This window comes from Vanacampus margaritifer, chromosome 1, assembly GCF_051991255.1.
Source record: "Vanacampus margaritifer isolate UIUO_Vmar chromosome 1, RoL_Vmar_1.0, whole genome shotgun sequence".
In the NCBI taxonomy this organism is placed as follows: Eukaryota; Metazoa; Chordata; class Actinopteri; order Syngnathiformes; family Syngnathidae; genus Vanacampus; species Vanacampus margaritifer.
Genome location: NC_135432.1, coordinates 60,370,728 through 60,392,824, shown reverse-complemented (window position 1 = coordinate 60,392,824; position 22,097 = coordinate 60,370,728). Strand labels below are relative to the sequence as shown.

Here is a 22,097-nt window from a genome sequence, read left to right as displayed (position 1 = left end):
CCTTCATTGATAACTTTATTAGTGATGGTCATCCATGTGATCTTGTTCCTGAATGCATCGTAAAAGCTGATTTACATTTGAAATGTCCAATGCTTGTTTGGCAGACATCTCCCAACTGCCAAACCTATAAATCTCTGCAAAGGACGATTCACCTGTGTCCTCTGCACTGTATTTACGTGCTGGGCTTAGCAGCAGCAGCACCCGCGTAGCGAGCAGTACGTACGAGGTAGATAATCTCTCCATGCGGCAGAAAGCTCCAGCAAGCCATTTTGTGCTAAATCCTCAATTAGTGCTTTGCTCGGAGGGCAGGAGGAGGGACATGCGCCAGTATGTTGTGTGATAGTCTAGCGCTAACGTACAAAATATTAATCTGTGGTATGATATCAATATTTAAGACTGTGATGATTCCGAAATGTAATAATTTTGAGCCTTCTGTTCTTGTTTCGGTTGAAGTCGTGTTACTGTGAGCAGATCACAAAACTTTGACAGTATTGTAAAAACTCGTGCTATATGACACGTATACCGTACGTCCAACCACATCGGCCACCAATGGCGTGTTTTGGTTGTAGACAATCAATAGTTGAGTGTACAGTATATACAGTATGAATATATGTATGTTTTTTTTATGGACTGTGACTCCCATTTGTTTTTTTTCTCTCCATGAAATGGTGTGAGGAGAATGTATTTACCAAATAGGTGACATGTTCCCATGTAAACACAATCTGTCAAAACAAGATGCTCACCATTTTACAAAAAATGCCCCATTATTGGTATGCGTGTAACACTCAAAATCAGCCAATACAAATTAGGGCTGGGCGATATGGCCCAAAAATGTAATCTCGATTTTTGCAGTCATTAAGGACGATTACGATTTGAATCAATTTTAATCTAATAAACCCAACAAACATTTATTTAAAGGTTTTATTTATTCAAAAATAATTCCTGTGCAAAATATTCAAACAACAATAATGTATACTGATTCTAAATGAGTTTGAACATAAATTTAACATTCATAGTTTGTTCTTAAATGCCACAATGAAGTAGTTGGTAGCTATTGTAAACATGTCTTGTAAACCACCTACCCAGCATTCTGCCACTTGTGCAAAATTACAACTCACAAAAACATTTGAATGTAACAGAACATAAGAACAACAGCTTTTAATAATTCACAAGAGAAAATTTAATTTCCTGATGTAGCAAATTTTCAACGATTCGATTTTTAAAATGACAATGTATCAAATTAATTTGATTTATTGCCCAGCCCTAATACACATATAATTAACATGTACACCTCACAGACGGTGTCACTCAAAAACAGAACATTAGTAGTTGATAAAGTTGTTGTATCAAATGTCATTCTGTTTTTGTTGTTTAGACTCTGCAATTTTGGCAGGTTGCTTCCACTCAAAAACGTCCACTTGGTGCTTTTATTCGACAATAAAATAAATAAAACTGACTTTAGAGACATTTAATCATTGTATTGACTCCACGGGACGTTTATAGACTCATTTTCATTTATTTTTTTTAAACAGTCTTGCTTCCAAGTAATTATTCCAGGTCTTATGATCTCAAACTAGGAAGCAGCAGCTTCTACACTGCGTAATACTACATTAGTATGCATTTCTATCCAAAATCTTGCCTTTTAAAAACCATGTTACAATACATCCCAGTAAACTCGAGGTGGCACGCTGAAAATATTTCGAAAATTGGCCCATCCTGGTTCTCAATTTTTTTTCTAAGTCAACTTTTTTCGAAATATTTTCAGAGTGCCAGGAGCATTTTGGAAAGTTGAGTCGAAGTAGTTGCACGTCGTCACTTGTTGTTTCGACCTGTCTGCTTTATGAAGGCATGAAAAAAAACTACAGCTAAGCTGACTGTCACAGCAGTTCTTTTGCGTCCAAACTTAGCAATAAAGTACGGTTTGTTCGTTTTTAATTTAGATGTAGTGATTTACCATTGGCAACGTCCACTTGGTGTCCCCTGGCTACGTCCTGCCAGTAGTGCAGAAGTCGGTCGGGGTCTTCGTCCTCGTCCTCCAGGCTCCCGTTGCCGGAATCGGACAGCTGGTCTTCGGTGAAAGACTCCAAGTCCTCCAGGGTGATCATACCGCCGCCGCCGCCGCCACCGTCGACGGGGCCGCTGCCACCTCCACCGCCGCCGCCGGTCATTTGACAGCCGCCTCGGTCCATTTTGTCGTAGCGATTTAAACAAAATACGTGCTGCTGTTTAAAATGTAAGAGACGAAGGGATAATGTCACGATAAAGTCCGAAATTTGACGAGTTTTCTTCCTTTCGTGACTTCGCCGCAGCGCGCGTCCAGATAAGGATCACGGCCGCTCGTGCGTCAACAAATCCGCCACTACACAACTATACACGACGCGCTTAGCCATTAAAAAACGATGACATTATAGAATCTACGACACACAAGTCCGTCATTAACTTGTACTTTATGTTCCTCTAACGAATAAGACTATAGAGACCGCCCTCTTTGCCTGTGTTTGGCACCCACAGAGGACCTAAGATGTTTATAGGAGAGGAGCCACACCACGTGACTCAGAGGGCCTTACCACTCCCTTATCTTTGCGCCGCTGCCGAGACGATAACTAGTCCCAACCAAACCACACGGCTCGTTCTTGCGCAAGTAGCGGGTTAATCAAAGTGAAAAGAACAGCGGCGTAGTGATGGATTTGCCAAAAAATGTTATTGTAATTGTATACGGTTACTTACTTTACAGTAAGGTTTCACAAACTAGTCAAAACTGGCGCTTGGCTTGGACCTTCTCCTGCTGTTAAAAACAAAACAACAAAAAACACACAAAAAAACGAAAGCCTCAAAACCCTTTTGACAACTGGTGATAACGGCACATATCGATTTTAAAAACTATTTTACTTGTATGTTTTATATGTGTATAAACTATAGTGTGTTGAAATAAATAAACTGTTGCAGAGAGCACATTCTATTTCTGCATGTAATAATAATAATAATAATAGAACTCAGGCAAAAACAAAAATGTTTGGTTGATGCCTTGTATTTATGATTGAACCCAAACTTAAAGGTGCATTGTGGAGTTTAAAATGTTAATGTTAAAGATATTTCTACATCATGCATGCTCCACCAACGCCCAGATGAGTACAAAGAACCCTGACTTTTTAATTGCGACTGCGCCTATCAGCTTGGAGTTTCCCTTTTAGTGTGGAGTGTTCGCAGTTTCTTGGGGGTGGGGAGTGGTGGAGCGAGGGTGAAGTTATGCTCGTCCCCACGGACATGAAGTGTTAGCATACAACACATTTGGGATGGAAACTGAAAAAAAAGCACAGCCCAAACTGCAGCTCAGTTAATTTGAGCGCAATTGCACACCATGTATGAACTTGACACAGAAGCTGAAGTTACACTTTAGGCCAGAGGTGGCAGTCACAAGTAAAAAAAAAAGTAACAAAGCGCCACAATGCACCTAGTCCAGTAAGACTTTATCTGTAGCTTACGTCAAATCAGCTAAATTGGCTATTTATTTCACTTCATCTGTTGCTTACGTCAAATCAGCTAAATTGGCTTTTTTTTTTCACTCTTCATTTGGTAATAGATGGTAAATGGATATGGAGCTTGCAATTTTAAGTTTCGCACTTTCACCCGGAGTTGAAAATCCTTTACTTCTTGTTACTAGTGTATCCATACAAACATGAGTTCAGGCTGTCCTCACCTAGTTTTGTACTTAGTGTAAGTCTTAAACCGTATGTGTGTGTGTGTATGTGTGTGCGCACGCATGTGATAGAGTCTTTATGATGCTTCAAATAAATCAACTATACATCCTGTCCTAGAGTGATCTTTGAAATCAGCATGAAAGTCAACTGGTGTCACAAAACGGCCTCATGCCCCACTTCAGAGGTTGCCTGTCACGTCATATTTTAATGGGGCCGACAGCGGACAAATGAGTTCTTTGTTGGAGCATAATAAACAAACTTGAACTTGAGCAGGCAGGATTTTTGATCTGTCTGATCTGCTGTGCTGCGAAAGCCAGCCACCATGTTGCACCCCTCCACAAGCACGTAGGGGGAGGACATTATATAATCCTCTACAGTCTGTGGGGGAGTTGCCATGTACAGTAAATGCACGTGTGCGCCCACATACATGTACACTAAATGTAATCCTCCCTGTTGCCTGATTTGTTGACACTCGCAGCCTGACAACAACTGAATGTATTGATAACTGGGCGCCGAGATGAGCTTAATCATTGAAAATGTGATTGATAAGCAGCTTGTGCCAAGGTGAGCGTCATCATGTGATGAGATGTATTAACTTCCTTACATGAGTTCGGTCGGACAATTTGTTTTTCTTTTTAGTTGACCTTAGGAAGTCTTGTTCACATGCACATCACACGCGCTCGCCCCTTCCATTGTTGACATGCAGAGTTCAGCCATGTGCAGCATCTGTTATTAATAGCAGCCATCCTAGCGCCTTTTTTCTCACATTCTTCACGTCACTTAACTCCAAGCCTTTCAACCAATCAGCTACAGGCACACACATGCACACAGTCATACTGCGCTTCGCTGCCCCCATTGCCGCTCTTCATACATTGATTTCTGTTCCTTGTTTTGGCTTATCTAAATAAAACTATAAAACAAAATAATATAAATAACTCCATAGAAAAAAATGTAAACAATTGATCATCAATCTTTCCTGTTGCCCGTAAGATGATGTATGCACGGCATGGCTGTCAAAACAAAAATAATTACAACACTGTTTTGATTAATAGTATTTTATTTATTAAAGCAAATATCTGACAGGCTTTCCCTCCATAGTATATGAGATTTTGTATCTCAATAAATTATTTTGACAGTCCTGTTTTTTTTTCCATATTATCAATAATTGTGTTTTAAAAATAATTTGTGATGTAATAATTAAACCACCACACACGAAACAAAGCACAGTCCCAGTAAGATGTTTTGCACATACTATGTAAGAACATATTGTGATACGCGATATATTCTCTGCTGGTTTTACTGGAAGGTCAGGGGGAATAATGGTTGTTATTGAAGGTAGTGTAAAGAACACCTTGCTTGAGCCCCCTGACAAGCATGCTGAGATTTAGCCCAAATGGGCCAAGTGGCTCATTTTTCCTATCCTAAGCAAAGCATGATCACTATCAGCCACTTCTGGGAAACGGCCATGCTGTAGGTTTTACCATCTATAATTGATATAGAAAGTCTGCACACCCCTGTTCAAATGCCAGGTATAAACCATTTATAAATGATTGCGCAATTAATGTGACCCTTCTCATGTACTACTCAATTTAAAAATGTTCTTAATCTTTGGATTAATGCGCAGGTGGCATGTGTTGTAATGATGTCGAATAGGTTATTGCAAAGTTGTTGTTTTTTTTTATTATAAGAAAATGAAATGTCTCTTTGACGTGTGACGTGTGGTGTTTATGCAAGTGGATGTCACACCTTGTGTAGCGTGGGGTCTATTAGGGAAAATATAGACCGGACGTTATCGTAACTCACTAGCGGGCTGGTTAGTCGGTAAATATATGCGAGTTAATAATAACACGTTACCTCAAACGATTCGAATGTGTGTAACATACGAGAAATTCAATCACACATGCCGCGCTGCATGTTACTCAGTATTGTGTTGTTACTCCGTTTCTAGGACAACGTCTCACCATTAGCGAAATTGAAATTGTGGTGACTGACGCTGTGAGGGTGAATAAATATCCTCAAATTGTCTGTGACAAATTGCTCACAACTTCCCATTGCTTTTATTCCAAAAGGAGGGCAGGGAGAAAGAAAACTCACATCCAGCCCAAATGCTATTACTTGTCTATTGTTTGAAACAGAATAAAACTCTTTCTCTTCCAGCTGGTGCAAGATTGGTTTAGTAAATAACAGAAGCACATGTGTGTGAGCGTGATCAAGCATGTGTGGAATCACTTCCCTGCTTTGTGTCTGCTCGTCAGTGAAAGAGCATCGGCAGGAAATGGCCAATTATGATGACCTACATACGTGCTTTGTGTGTGTGTGTGTGTGTGTCTCCGCTAGGTGCTGGAGAAGTTCATGTCTCGTCTGGTCCACAACCGAGTGATGGCGCACAAGGATCTGCAGAGTCTGTCCAAGTACCAGCTCATCCTTGCCAGGGACCAGTTTCGAAAGAATCCCCCATCCCATATCAAGGTACGACTGTTTTCCACAAATAAACCAATACATTTCCTGGTTCAATAAGTCACAAATTAAATTTACAGTTATATGTTCTATGCACCCCCACTACTCTAAACACTGTATTCTGATAAATTTTGTGTTTGTGCAAGATGAATTAAGCCGCCATATCCACCCATTTTGAGCAATCTCAGGGGGCGGCCATTTTGCCACATGCTGTCGACTCAAAATGACATCACATTGCCTCGTTGTTCCAAAATACCATTGGCTAAAAATTTCAATGGGGAAAAATACTTTTTTTTATTTACCCAAGTATATACAAAAAAAAGAAGCAAGACAATTTGCGCCGTCATTATGGAAAATAAATGAGCTGAAACCCGGTGCAGTAACATTAAAACACCTGCGGCTTACAGTCAGGTGCGGCTTATATGTGTAACAAACTCGAGTATTCCCCAAATTTAGCTAGCGTGGCTTATAGTCAGGTGCGCCTTTAGCCCAGAAATTACTGTAATCCTTCGATGCTGGCTGAAATTCGGTCAAGTGAGGTGTGTTGACGTCTGGTGCGAAATGTTGACGCCATGTACTGTAAACATTTTGACTTCCAAGGGATATTTTTCCCCAGGTTTTAGTAGAAGTCCAAATGTTACACTTTAAAGGTGTCTAACTTGGAGACCACTGTATTTCACAGTCCTGTCCGATGTTTTTCACAGTAGTCTTGTGTACTCGCATGTTGTGTCTGCAGGGATCACAGCAGGGAATGCTGGAGGGAGACTTTGCCCTTTGCATTAGCCTGTATCATGGTTACGAGCTACTCATGCAGATGGGACTCAGGTCCCTGTTCTTTTACGTCCAGGGGATCATGGATGGGTCCAGAGGTTTGTTGAATATATTTCTAACCCTCAAGCTGCTTATTTTCCACATCCTTTGCCAGGGGAGGTATCATTTCATAGCCGTGTACTGTTTGACATTCCTATCCTCTGTTTTAGAAATGTCCCGGGCCAGGAATGAGCTGCAGAGGACGCCCACTTTTATGGACCTTTATCATGAGATGGAGGCAAATTTTGGGAAGCTACCTGGTATTTAAGAGACTTTTTTTTCAAAACATGTCATTTAACGCTATTCATTCGCAGATCAGAGCGCTTAATTCAGTTCTATTGCCAATATAGGATCCCAGCCTATATAGATAGGGTTGATTTAATAGCGAGCTGAAGGTATGCCACGGCGTGTGAGTGAGGAGAAAACAAATGGAGAGCCATGATAGCCGATGCACTTTCAGCTGCTTCTTGAATAAAAACACATATATAAATACACAAATATATAATGAAAACACTCGCAAGGAGCATGGAGCAGACACAAACATGGAACTAATCTTGATGGCATTCACTAGGACAAGCCCCTTAAAGGCATACATCAACAAGTGTGCATGTGTGTAACTTTCATCTTAAATTTGGTTATATATTCTCTCTCTCTCTCTCTCTCTCTCTCTCTCTCTCTCTCTCTCTCTCTCTCTCTCTCTCTCTCTCTCTCTCTCTCTCTCTCTCTCTCTCTCTCTCTCTCTCTCTATATATATATATATATATATATATATATATATATATATATATATATATATATATATTTAATAATGTTAAAATATTGCTTAAAGGCTATGGGGAAAAATGTTTCAAAATCAGAACGCCAGCGTTCATGAGCAGATGGTATGCAGCCGTGGAGAGGAGATTATTTTCATGGCTTTTTAAAATAATTACATCTTGTGATTCACACCCGTAGGCTCAGATGAACCCTTCATTTATGGTCACCCCAAGCTACAGAAATTGGAGGACGTGGTGCTGCAACACTTCCGACTGTTGGTAGAGCGAGCGTCCGACAATAATGGTAATTTGCTCGTGTCATAATTCATCAATGTGGTGACGTAATCGTTCATTTAAATGTTTTTTTTAATGCCATGAAACGAACCTCCAGGTTCGGGGGCACAGGAAGCGAGCACACGGGTGATGATCTTTTCGTCATTCCGTGACAGCGTGCAGGAGATCGCCGCCATGTTGAACCGCCACAGTCCGCTTATCAGAGTCATGACATTCATGGGGCAAGCGTCAGCAGGGAAAGGAGTCAAAGGTTTCACTCAGAAGGAGCAACTGGAGGTGGAGACTTTCTCTTTCCCTTTATCATGATCACATCTCATTACATCATCCACTTCCAATGAAAAAGCCTGCTCTTAATTGAAGGTGGAAAAAAATAACCCCAATGGCTTCTTTGTGTTCTTTGTTGATGGCATACACATGGAAAACTCACTAAATTTGGACACACATGATTTTCATTGCACATCAATGTAAGACGTGAATACTGAAAGATAGCGCTCATGAATGCCACAGTTGTCAAAGCCTGAGAGCGTCGTAAGGATGACAGCAGTAAAATTAGAGGATTCAAGAAGTCTAGCTATGATCTTCCCCTGTCACCTTCCAGAAATGCCTTTATAAAGTTTTTCCTACAATTGATCAACCTATGAAAAAGGTTCCATATTTTGCCACTAATTAGTAGCTCAATAATTTATTGGATCTGTTGATAAAGTTTTTTTCTAAATAATGTGCAAAAAGTGCCTTGGTAAATTAACCAAGCAATGCCATGACATAGTTTTTTTGTTGTTGTTGTCTTTGAGCTCTCTCTCTCTCTCTCTCTCTCTCTCTCTCTCTCTCTCTCTCTCTCTCTCTCTCTCTATCTTAAAAAATGAAAGTATGTACCTCCACTATTTATGTGAAAACATTCAAATGTTGTTGTATGACTAGGTGGTGAGCAGGTTCCGCCAGGGTGGCTTCAATACGCTTGTGTCCACCTGCGTAGGGGAGGAAGGGCTGGACATCGGCGAGGTTGACCTCATCGTCTGCTTCGACGCGCAAAAGAATCCCATCCGCCTCGTGCAGCGCATGGGCCGCACTGGACGCAAGAGGCAAGGACGCATTGTGGTTATCCTGGCTGAGGGACGGGAAGAGAGGGTGTGTATTTGAATTCTATTTAAATTGCTGTAAAAAGGAGTGATCACCTTCTTGATTTATGATGAAACTCTTTTTCTTTTTCCGTAACACAACATACAAAAACAAATAAGAAAAACATGAACAAGAGCGTTGGATCTAACCAAATCAGGGGTTGCCGTGACATCATTCCTCTCAGTTCCATGTTGTCATCTATCGTGTATATGATATTTATCATAGTCATCTGGTGTTGGAGGTCCTTGAATAAACTTTTAACATGGTGCCAGCATGAGCTTAATAAGCAGGTACTTATCTTCCCATAATAATTGATAAATGGCCCAGGTACAGTACACACATAAAAAAAATACACTACACTGTAATCCACAATCTTCATAATTTTAATAAAATAATAATTTTATATAAATTCTCCCGAAAAGAAATCAACTGGACAGAACCAAAAGATACTGTATGTGATTGGTCTACAATGACTGCGCCACACTGACGCCAAGATGATCTGTGAAGTGAGAGCTTGATTCAACCAATCTGGCGCTAATCCGGCCTGCATGTGGCCAGTGAAATTTAAATTTGATTTCCAGAAACTGTGCTAATCATAGATAACTCATAATTTAACAAAAAGGGTTAATTACTTTTTCCACATAGGGCCAAATAGGATTGGATCCTTTTTTTGCCATTAATAAATAGGATCCTCATTTCAAAACAAGTTTTTTTGTATTTACTTGGGTTGTTATTTATGAGATATTAAAATTGGCTTGATGATCTGATAGTGTGAAAAATCTGCCAAACAATCAGGAAGTGGCCAAATAATTTTTTTTACGGCATTGTGCAACCTTTCACCTGACCTCAAATGTAAACTTCCTCTTAGACATACAACCAGAGCCAGAGCAACAAACGCAGCCTGTTGAAGTCCATCGCGGGCAACAAAAGTGGCTTTCACATGTACCCCAACAGTCCCCGCATGCTACCTGACGATATAACCCCCACGCTGCATAAGATGCACATCAACTCTGGCCAGTTTGACCACCAGGAAATCAGCAGACGGTCTTCAAGGGGTCGCCGGTCGCACGCCCAGAATCGGGCCTCACTCATTCACCCACAAAACCTCAGTGAGTGATCGATGATTTGAGAGTCTCATGAAAAAGATTCAAGTTTGCACTTTTGTTTTGAGTGTGAGTTTTTTTTTTGTCAGCATGTCAGGCGGGCGCCTCTTCGGGAGGCTTCTTGAGCAGCACAGAGTATTCTCTGTGGGCGTCCACCATGAAGCTGGCTGAAAATGAAGCTCAACCAACCTTGAGGAAATCATCACGCTTTGTGTCCCTACCACATGATGGACCAGCTCAGGTCTGTTTCTTTTTTTTTCGTCTTTCTTTTGCTGTTATTTTCGTTGAAAAGTAAAGTAGAAACAAACAAACCTTCCTTTTTTATTAGTCTTCCATAATCTGCAAATGGCATACTTTTTAATTAACTGCTTTAGTTAGCTAGTATTAACAATAAAATAATTCATGCAGTACATTGTTAAAATGTATATAATATTAGAGTAGTAGTACGGTAGAGCTGATCGTCAATACACTCATAAGGACATAATGATAATGATGTTTAGGATGATAAAAAATTATTTGATTAACAGTCATACAAACACAATAACAAATAGTAAAATTTACAAATGGTACATTATCTATAATTAAAAAAAAAAAATCTCACTCACTGAAGGCAGCACAGTGATACCTCAGATTTAGATTCAGAATATTTATTGTCATTGTCACAAGGGAACATCAATACAGCAGAGTTGGTAAAGTGCAAAAATACCCATAAAATAACCCAGTGTAAACATTCAACATAGTACAACATAGACTAAGCGCAATTTAAGGTCATGTCATTAATAAAGTGCAGAGCAGAAATATTCAGATACCTGAGATGACATCGTGCCTCCGGATCATTTAATCAATTATTATGGCCGTCAAACGTTAAGTAAGAAGGATAAGTGGAAAAAGGGAGTAGTGACATTCTGCAACAATGCAAACCGGTTCAAAGTTATCGTTATTGTTGGATGTTATTATTGTCCATAAAGGGGAGGCAGAGAGGGAAGAGGAGTAGAGTTCAGTAACCTCACAGCCACTTGTGATTCGCCCGATTTGGATTTTTTTTTCCCTGTGATACGAACTGTTGCTCTTCCAATTTTTGTCTTGAATTGCAAGCAAAAAATTGAGTTACAAGAGGCGAGTGTTAGCTGGTGGCAGCGGTTTAGCAGCTAGTGAGCAATTCTTTAAAAAATACAAAACACACCAAGTGCTTCTTGCTTCAAGCTTATTATTTCCACTCCCAATTGAAGTTTACTGTAAAACTAACCATGAAATAAAGAGAATTACATGTGTATTTCACCAAACCACATTTTTGTCTGCTAGCATAATGTTAACACACAATGCAAAACACTTCAGATGGGCTAACGAAACTAGCTTCAAAGTTGCAGTGTAATAACCTTATTAAGCAATGAATATTTGAACGCAAAAGGTGCAGCAACACATGTAGATAGACAACATGAGCATGATGTTGATGATTTGCGGAAACTACTAATATTACTGCAACTTAATGAGCATTTGTAGTTATATTATAAAAATGAACATTATTACAGCCCCCTGGTGGCCAATGTGCTCACTAGAAGGAGTTGCACAGTGAATTAAAGCATGAAATTGTTAATTTTTTTTGCTTTTTATTTAATTGATATTACTGTATGTTTTAAGAAAGTACAATACTGTAAAGTGCTGGTTTTCTTATTGGAAAATGTTTTGGGGTGTCTGGGACAAATTAATGACATTCCCATTCATTTTAATGAGAATGATGATTTGAGATACATATGTTTTGAATTATACATGGTCACAGAATAAATACATCGGGGCACCCTTGAATTTTTTTCATGCAGCACTTGTGACTTTTTGCAAAAGTGCCTAATGTTTTGTCTAGAGCTTATTAACTAAATAAAACCATTTTCTATTACAAAGGAGGACGCCCCAACGGACGGTGCGCCCGTCAGAGAGCTTTCTCTTTTTGAATGGAGGCACTGGCAACATCGGGCGCTTCCGACCCATGTCATTGATCACTCCCTACGCTGCCAGAATTTCATTAAGGTGATGCAGCTCATCGACAGTATGCGAGAGGAAAACGAGGTGAGATGTTGTATAAAATTGTCCTTTAAACAATGACACATTAGATCTCTTGTCTGTTTATATAATAAATCGATTATGTGACAGTGAAGCATCAAGAATCCAATTTGTCCCTTTTACCAAATAAGCTTGCACAAGCTGGGATGCGAGGGTGGGGGTGCAGTAGTAATTTTTTTCTTTTTGAAACACTGACTTTCTTGAAACGGGTCAGCTGAGTTTTATCAGAACATCCGACTTTAATTTGGGTTAAGTAACGGCAGTCATTCTTTTGACCTAGAAGGCAAATTCTTGGCATCACAAACAAGTTCAGTGTTTTTTCTACGTCATGATTCAACTGATAATGATGATTCATTTAGATTGTCTGTGTGTCTTCTTGTTTTTTTCCGCTCAAGCAAACAACTGCTTCTCTTTTTCGACAATTACAGACGCTCCCCCACCTTACGAACGAGTTACGTTCCGGACGATTGTTCGTAAGGTGAATTTGTTCGTAAGTTGCTTCAGTGCTATATTTTCTATTATAATTTATGTTTAAAGCCTATATAAGTATATTGAAGGTTTATATAAGTATGTTTAAGGCTTGTACAAGTAACCTGCATTGGTTTGTACTGAAAAAAACTTTTAATAAAATGGAGAGAATACGTACAGTACTGTACTGTACTACGTATGTTAGAGAGAGAGAGCGAGACACACACACACAGTATGTACATGTACGTAATAAGATAAATAAAATGAAGTTTAACTTACTTTTGGAAGATGTACTCGATGCTTAAGGAGATGATGGAGGAGGAGGAAGAGGAGGATTTTATATCATGAGAGATTCTTCGTCGTCGCTGGAATCGGCTTCAAAAGTTATTTCCTGCTTCATGGGGACCGGCGTTTCTTCCTCCTCCTCCTCGCCACGTTGCTCAGCCTCCAATGAGCTCTCACAGCGCCAATCGTCGGTATTAGCGGCGGAAAGAAGCACTACGCGCAATACAAAATCTAACTTACAGCATTTCTTTCCAAACATTTTTCGACATACTGTACGCGCAGAAATGTTCGTATGTGCCGTTGTTCGCAACTCGAATGTTCGTAAGTAGGGGAGCGTCTGTAGTTGCTTTGCTCTCCCAGTACATGAGTGTTATCCTCAGGCATGTTGACACTTCAAAAACAAAGCAGATGGGTTATCAGAGTTAATCAAAACTTGCCATAAGATTCATTGTTATCATCTTAAATGACATCATTCTCAACAGGCTTAAACGTGGTTTGTTTTACATGCTCCCAACAACAAATATTATCCCGGTCCTGACATTTCATATCGGACGGGTAATTTAGTCACATGGTTGCTTTGTTACTCACAACCTGATGTTTGTCCAGTTGCACTCAAATTTCAGAAGATTGGGCCATCGATAAGACTGCCGCATCGATCCAAATCCCCAAAATTGGGTCAGAGATTATAGTAAAACCCACCTTTTGTTTTCCATCCGTGAGTCTTGGCTAAACAAGGGATGGAAGCAAGGTAGCCCACCTGTCAAAACAAAACGGGGACGAGTGTCTGGTGAACATCATCTTGAATTGCTCGGTTTTGGGGGATATATTTTAGGAATAGTTTCCATGTAATTGTAAACAAGTTGGGTATATTTATATGTGCTACAATGTTGCAGGTGTTGCTTTAAAATAGAAGTTTGTTCGGATTGTTTGTTTGTTGTTGTTCTGTCTGTGTAGAACATGTTAGAAAGTATTTACCACGGTCTTGTGCTTCTCTTGTACCTGTGCTTGTGGGATCTGGAAAATCGAGTTCTAACTTTGCTTCTTTCAGATGTGCAATCACTGTTAGACCGAGCAAATGTTAGACATATAATTCCAACCCAGTTCTAAATCTGACTCGATTGAATTTGTACAGTGTATGTCCAGCTTTAAACAAGCCATGGCAGGTTTCTTTGTTGTCTGCTAAAAGCAAGAGATTTGACTGAGACAGTTGAAAAAAAACGCTGCTTGGTGTGGCAAATCCGGATTTCTGTAGCCACATTTGGATCAAGGTCATTCACATAGCTGATTTTTGTTCATCCGGCGTGGAGTCGGTTACCACCGGGCGACCAAGCTTGGGCGTAGCCCGCTTGTCACTGACTCAGGTGGGGTCGCCTGAACAGGAGGAGGAGCCATGAGCAGGATAAGACCGATAGGAAAAGGATCAAATTTCGATCATTGGGTGGCAATTTAGCTGCATGAAATCATCAGATGACTTGTTTTGTATCAGATAGCTTTGGTGGCTGGCATTTCTTGGGCCACATCATTGTTTTTAAGGTTTAATGACGACGTTGTACTGTATTGTGACGGTTACTTCTAACAGGCAACTAAAAATGTCACATAGCTTAGAGTTCATTATACACAAATAGTCTCAACCTGAATTTAGCAGAATCTTTGGGATGCGCTTGAGATTCGTGCCTGGATGTGCAGCCAACAAATTCAAAGAAGCTTTCTGATGCTATCAAGAGTAACTTTTCGGAGGAAATTTTTTACAGATTCTTGCTGAAGAATTACAATAACCAAATGATTAAATCAGCCGCAAAGGAAATCAGATCCTGGACAAGCAAGTGTACCTAATAAAGTTAGCATGGGTGCTGGGGTATACTCTGGACTGTTCACCAGTCAATCACAATACAAATATTGGCGAACAACTACTCATATTGACAGCTATGGACGATTTAGAGTCCCAAGTCATCCTAGAGAAAACCCATAAGCCATAACAATTTTGAGACATATTTGCTTGACATGGTCTGCTTGTGCTTGCTATCCTATCCAAAAACAATAAAAGTAATGTTTCTTTTTTTTCTCCAGAATAAAATAAATAAATAAATAATAATAATAATAATTAGGAAATATATACTTGTTGGATGGTGATGATGTGTGCCTTTTCATTGGCATTTCAATGGTCGTCAGTTATACACGGATATTTGCTACCCCCCCCCCCCACCCCGCAAATAACAAGATAATGATTGATAAACAAAAAGTGTTTAAAAAAAAAAGAGATCTGTCTGTCACTATACTAGGCTAGCATTGATAAATGAACAGATCAGATACTTTAATAGTGAATTAATAAATTTCAAACCAGTTACCGCATAATTTTTCCGTGTCTGTTGGCGGAACTATTTAAAACCAAATGAAACAAAAGAAAAAGTAGGTCACTGTCATATGAATAAAAAAATAAATAAAATCCTGAATATGTTTGTATCAATGTTATAGTTTGTGTTAAACTTTTAACTCTTTGACTGCCAGACGTTTTCAGAAAAGGGATGCCGTGGGTGCCAGCCGATTTAAGCATTTTGACTGATCTTTTGACTGATCTTTCAAGGTCCACAGAAAATTATGTGTTTGGACTATGGAAACACACATACTACCAAATGAAAGATTGGACTCTCATCTTTCATCAGAAAAAAAAGTTTGTTTCTACCTTATTCCATTTTTGAGTAATCAACAATAGAAAATGGTTAGTTTCACCTCTGTTTTGAAACAAACGTCTTTTAACGTCTTTGGCACTCCTCCATAGGATTTTACTAAACGTTATTTAACGTTTTTGGCAGTCAAAGAGTTAATTATAAAATATTTACTTTAAGCACTTAAGGGCTCACAATTGCACTTCTTTTCATGTTTGTACACATTTGTGTTCCATTCCGCACGTCTTATCCCCCTGCGAGCAGAACTGTAGCCGCGGCTTACTTCCGTAGCTGGAATTTGCAGAGGCCTTCTGACCTATTGCTCTATAAACACCGTTGCCGGTACAAAATGCTCAACCTTTCTTATTTCCCCCCCCCCTTTTTAAATCCCGCTGACACATTTTTGCTCCCTCCCTTTCTGAAGGCCAGAGGTTGTTTTTCCACTCATTTGAAGACATTTTCTGTCCGGCCTCGCCAAGAAAAAGCGCACGCTGGGTTTTCCGCAGCTCGCTGTCACGCTGCTCTTTGTGATCAGGAGACGCAGGCCATACAGACAGACGGGCGTTCTTGCCTGTGATTACGCAATACTCCCAAGTGTTACATAAAGCCCGGAAGCTGGAACTGGGTCAGGCTGTGATGACCTAGATGGGGATGTGGAGAGCCGGAGACCGCAAAAACAGACTCCAAATTACTAAACTATTTTGAAAGAATTAATTTTTTTTTCTTCCAAGTAACATGTAATTGTATTGTATAAGGTCATAAAAATGGTCCTAAAATATTTTGTCATTATCATGAATCTAGATAATTAAGTGAGTACCGCTTAAGATAAAAGAAACAAAATAGTAGTAAAAGAATGAAAAATTACTTAAACAGCAAATAATAAAGAACAACCTTTTGTGGAAATTACTGCAATCAAATATTTGTAATTTTTAATGAAACTTCTGCACCTCTCAGCAGGTATGTTGGGACAACTTTCTCCTTCGCTTTTACTGGTCATGTTTATTGTCACCAAACAGCACAGTAACTACTCGTCACCCATCAAGTAAACTAACTTACTGCTTACAAGTTTGAAGACATCTGTGACGCTAATTGGAGGACACGCCTTGGTTGAATATGTCCCCGTGGTCAAATTATTTTCAATCTTTTCTAGGGGTACCATCATTTTTATCCAGGTCTGATTCATTAGTTTGTTTTATAAAATAATTCTGTGGAACCACAATTCAAAAAAATATCAAATTTTTGTTGAATTTCATTATTTAAAAAAACAAACAAAACTAAACAATTTACTATACTTTTATTTTATTGCAGTTTAAATGCACCATTTTACGCAGTCATTTTTTTTCTGTAATTTTGTTATTAAACATCACCCCCTATTCTCTAAAGTACATCACACTGAGATGTTTTATTATATTTGCTGACAGTTCAGACAAGTCGAAACGATGAAGAGAATTGTTCAGCTGCGGCACTTTGTTCATTTTCATAAATCAACCACTCACTTTTTACAACATACCCAACACAGACAAATTGCTTCCAGCGATGCGTTTACTACAGATCCCAAGTTGTTGAACTGCGTCAAACAATGGTGCTATGCGAGCCGAGGAAAAGGTGTGGAAAGTCCGATGTGGTTGGTGCACATATTTTAAATAAGAGTTACACAAGCATCACAAACTGCATTTTGGTATGTGTTTATCGGCATGCAAAAGTGCCTCAATGGGTGGCGATCGAAACTTGGGACTCTTCGTTATGGTAATATGTTGAACTTGCTGGAGCGCGGGCACTGCAAAAACTGCACTAACGATACTTCTGTAGAAATTACTGCTCATTTTTACCCCCTCATATCCTAATGGGGGAAGCCACAAGTACAATTGATTTGTCTGTCTGCTACAGAGTTCTGTTAAACAGCTTTTATGTTACATATGCAGTATCAGTATCAAATGGTCATTTTGCAATCATGCCGTTCTAATTTAGTATTGTCGTTCCTTGCTGTAATATTAGGTTGACACATGATTCATGAGTTATAATTAAAGAGCTGCATCAAAAATGCATGAACTACAATGTCACACTGCCTAAACGCACCCATCTGACGCAATAGGCAAGATTATTACTCTCAGCAATACATATTACAAAACGAAAACATTTTCATTGCAGCTCACGATTCGATTCAATACCGATTAATCCCGATACAAATCTATAAAATTGATTATTGCGATCTTAAAACCCCCCAAAAAACTCTAATTTCGAAAATACTAATGAGTAAACATGTACACTGTAAGATTTGTATGAAAATGTATTTATTTATCTGAAAAGTCAGGCCACTGCATTTGACAAACAGGTTGCAGTCTGTTTCATGTTTGAACAGCACGGAAATCAAATATTAAGGCTTAATGTTTCATATAATAGAATAGAACATTAGTCCATGCTTAATGTGTGAATCCTAAGCCTAAGTAAGAGGTTTTGTTTAATATTCCCATAAAAAAATGTATGTTTAAAAATCGATTAGGCCGCATATCGAATCGATTCACTGAAATCAAATATTAAGGCTTAATGTTCCATTAATAGAACATTCTTCCATGCTTAATGTGTGAATCCTAAGCCTAAGTAAGAGGTTTTGTTTAATGTTCCCATAAAAAAATGTATGTTTAAAAATCGATTTGGCCGCATATCGAATCGATTCGAGAATTGCGCACTGTAATATCGCGATATATTGCCCAATCGATTTTTTTCTAACACCCCTACTAAATTGAAATGATAATGAAAACAGGGTTCTGCCTAAAAAAAACTGTGGACTTTGAAGCCAAAGATTATTTAAAGGGTCCATGGATTTTTAAAAAGTCTTAAATCGGATGTTCCAAAATGTAGTCCTTAATAATCCTTTGAAAAAAAAAGTGACACTTAATCCTTAAATCCACCATTCCAAAGGTCTTTCAAATCCATCCAATTGTGATCCTTAAAGTACGAGAGACATTGTTGCAAAATGTCTTGAAGAAATATCATGATAACTTTGAGCTCATACAGCTCGCTCACTTATAACATTTACTAAAACAGGGGTCTTAAATTGGATTAAAGGTGTCTTAAATGATGTTTAGTTTTAATCTGCAAATTTCATTTCATAACCAGCATAACCAGATCAAAACATTGATTGACAAGTGCCTATAATTGTTAGTTTAACATTTAATTAATTAAAATAAATGCCTCTAATTATTGTTTTAGTTGTGCAGTGGTGTAATATGGCACTTCTTCACACTGGGCGGCATTTTGGTTACGCTTGTGATCATTGAACAACTCGATCCATACAGGAAGTAAAGCACGGTTGACTTTCATAGGCTAATACTTGCTTTTAGAACTGGCAACCGTTTAATGTCCATTCTTGTCGCACCTGAAACCGCTTCAATTTTTCGACAGCCATGTGTCCCCCCCCCACACACCTTTCCAAGCACCCCCCCCCCCTTTTCATTTTGCTCTGTCCTCACGACGGGCAGCTTCCTCACACTGTTTGCTCTTTCATTGGTGCCCTGCTGCCCCAGGGGAGGGTGCCACTCCCGACAAATTAATTCCAGGTCTTATATTTTGCAAGCATGACAGAATTTTGGCAATAACTGTGTGTGTGTGTGTGCTTTTGTCTTTGCTACATTGGGGGGCCCATGCATGTGTGATTTTCCAGGTTTAACTACCATCGCGTGGACCGACTTGAAATTGTGGTGACATTTTGGTGGTCCCACAAGTTCAGTCCTCTTTTTGAGGGGCAAGAGGTTCTAGAGTTTAGGTTTGAATTGGTTTATAGTTGAGGTTTAGGGTAAAGAATGGGGGTAGGCAATCAATTTTAGGGGAAGGGGCTAGGAAATGCATCATGTCAATGAGATGTCCTAACGATGATACAAAGACAAGCGTGTGTGTGTGTTTGTGTGTGTGTGTGTGTGTGTGGTCTTGTTTTTGTTACATAGTAGGGCCAACATTTCGGTATTTCACAGAGTTGTGGGGCCCACCCGTCCACGTGGGGCCATTTTGCTGGGCCCCACAAGTTTAGACCTCTTTTTGAGGGTCAAGACTTGGTTTTAAAGTTTAGGTTTGAATTGGGTTATGGTAAGGAATAGGGGCGAAGGAACACTTGTGTAAAGGAACACTTTCTAATAATCATTTCAGTTTGATATTGTGTTGCTTCGTCTACTTTGTTGCTAGATATCTCAGACTCAGAACACGTAAACATCGCATGTACCAATAAAACAGGTGGATTGCAAGCGTGGCGGAAAAGTCCAGAGGTTGATTGTGTTCATGTGTGCTTCTCCGCAGGATGACTGTGCTTATGAGGAGGAGCTAGCGCCTTATCTCAATAAAGCTGGCGCCAAGAGCCATGTGAAAAAGATGAAAAAAAACACTTGCTCCAAATCTATCGAGCGACAAGTGGCTGGTTTGGAACTCAAAGGAAGGAACGAGGAAGCAAGGAATGCACAAGTATTAGTTGATAAACTGAAGCCTCATGTTGATGTAGTTGAGGAGCCCGGCCTTATCATGGAAGATGTCATACAATTAGATTCCCCTGACATTGAGGAGGTTCTGATAAATAGGGAAGATGATGTTGAACTTCAGGCCATGTTTTATCTCCCCAAATGGGATCCCTGCCCTCCCGCTTCTGGCATCCCGGGAAAAGACGAGAAGCTGAAAGCCATCTTGGCCAACGTGGCTGAGCTCCTGTCCCGATCACCGCCACCTCACGCGGATTTAGACCCGTTAACGGCGGACTCAACGGGCCCTCCTCTTCCTGATCCTCCTCAGCCGTTCCACGTCAGCTTTACCTTGGATGTAGATGAAGACGATGTGATTCGTTCTGATAATGAGGAAGTGTCAGATGTGCCTCTAGGAGGTGAGGAGGAATCTCATCAGGAAGTGCAGTCTGTCAGTAGTGAAACCTGGGATGAGATCTTTGATGATGACGTTGCAAATGCGACTAGAGAAGCTGAGAACCACCAGCAGAGTGTTGGTGCGAGGAAGGAAACATCGGAGGGCTCGCAGTATGTTTGGGAAGCCCACCCGATGGACGACAGCATGGACCTGTTTGCAGACTATGGAGCCCTGCTGCAGATGACCATACCGGATGTCCGCACCCCTGAAGGCGCTGTCACGTCCCGGACGTCCCACAGTGTGGAGGACGTCACGACCAGCACTCACTTAGATCAGTGTGACGCAGGAATAAAACAAACAACACAACAAAATACAGCAGCAGCATCTAATAGTGCAATGATGTCAGGCTCAAAAAGTACGGAGTCTTTTGACAGTTTGGACTTTGCTGTCAATTTCGACCTGGGCTATTCCGTGGAGGATTCAGAGGAAGAGGAAGACGGCGTGTCATTGAACACCACCTTCCCGCGGCCTCCACCTTCCCGGCAGGAGGCCTCGCCACATGCATCCAGTTCATCCACACCTTACAGCTTTCACAGACCCGATGCACCTTCGCACCGGGACTTGTCCAAGTTCTCCACACCTAATATGCTGTCCCCGTTGACGTCCACAGTGGGCCCTTTGCCGTCCCCGGTGGCGTCACCAGGTTGTGCCGGGCCTCGTGCTGTTTGCCTCTCTGTCAGTAGTCTGAAACGAAAAGGACCAGAAGATGGCAGAAAGTCAGGAGTGGAAACACAGAATGAGAGCGCCGTTGTCTCCAATCCTGACAATCATCAAGGTATGTTTACTATTGCTAGGCGGCTTGGAACGTATTCTTCTTTTCTGATATGGTGTAGTCGTGAGGGGCACTTATTGACTCAAGTGCAAGAGGAGTATAGGCTGCTATCGGGTCTATTATCAGCTGCCCTCTTGAGTTTGCATATGCATCATTCATTTGCAGTGTGTACGCAGAGGGGCGAACATCTCCTGCTCCGGAGAGAGCCACAAAAAGTTGCCAGGTTTCTTTTTAGTCACTCGAAATTCAAATAGTCACTAGAGGGGTTGGAAAAGTCGGTAAATATAGCCGCACTGTAGCTAATTTGGTAACACCAGCCCCACTCGCTTCGTCGCAGCACACTCGTTCCGCCGTCCTTGGTCGTCATGGTAATAAAAGCATGAGAGACAGAACTGCTCGTTAGAAATGCTTTTTTAACGTCCCATTTGGAAAAAACGCATTTGGGGAAAAAATACAATATAAATGTGTCATTATTATAGCACAAGTCCATTACATTTTGATCTGAAAAAAGAAACAAATTTGGGAATCCCTACTCTAGTGAAAGCTAGAGAAAAATCCAAATCTCTCCCATTGGCATTCCACTGTAACTATGAAAAGTCTATACACCCCTGTTCAAATTCTAGATTTATTTATTTATTAAAAAAACAAAGCTGTAACCAAACCAGCTTTCGAGACGATTTATCCCCCTAGTTCTCCAGGTCACATTACTGATGGAAAAACTTTAA

General features: G+C 40.1%; 2 protein-coding genes across 3 annotated transcripts in view; one reads left to right on the top strand and one right to left on the bottom strand.

Annotated features, from left to right (window-relative positions):
• Positions 1 to 2,528, bottom strand: part of soul3 (heme-binding protein soul3) — a 9,576-nt gene extending 7,048 nt beyond the window's left edge. Inside the window, exon 1 of one of the 2 annotated variants that reach the window (XM_077559196.1) lies at positions 1,955 to 2,528. In XM_077559196.1, coding sequence (XP_077415322.1) covers positions 1,955 to 2,189 — 235 coding nt within the window. In that variant the 5' untranslated portion in view covers positions 2,190 to 2,528. The remainder of the gene's footprint in view (positions 1 to 1,954) is intronic. The other variant, XM_077559187.1, reaches the window with a different exon arrangement.
• fancm (FA complementation group M) overlaps positions 1 to 22,097 on the top strand; it is a 39,050-nt gene that overhangs the window by 10,821 nt on the left and 6,132 nt on the right. Inside the window, exons 5-14 of the mRNA XM_077559164.1 lie at positions 6,036 to 6,167; positions 6,892 to 7,024; positions 7,136 to 7,225; positions 7,920 to 8,024; positions 8,112 to 8,290; positions 8,933 to 9,139; positions 9,999 to 10,239; positions 10,323 to 10,474; positions 12,130 to 12,294; positions 19,992 to 21,375. Of these exons, the coding sequence (XP_077415290.1) occupies positions 6,036 to 6,167; positions 6,892 to 7,024; positions 7,136 to 7,225; positions 7,920 to 8,024; positions 8,112 to 8,290; positions 8,933 to 9,139; positions 9,999 to 10,239; positions 10,323 to 10,474; positions 12,130 to 12,294; positions 19,992 to 21,375 (2,788 nt within the window). The remainder of the gene's footprint in view (positions 1 to 6,035; positions 6,168 to 6,891; positions 7,025 to 7,135; positions 7,226 to 7,919; positions 8,025 to 8,111; positions 8,291 to 8,932; positions 9,140 to 9,998; positions 10,240 to 10,322; positions 10,475 to 12,129; positions 12,295 to 19,991; positions 21,376 to 22,097) is intronic.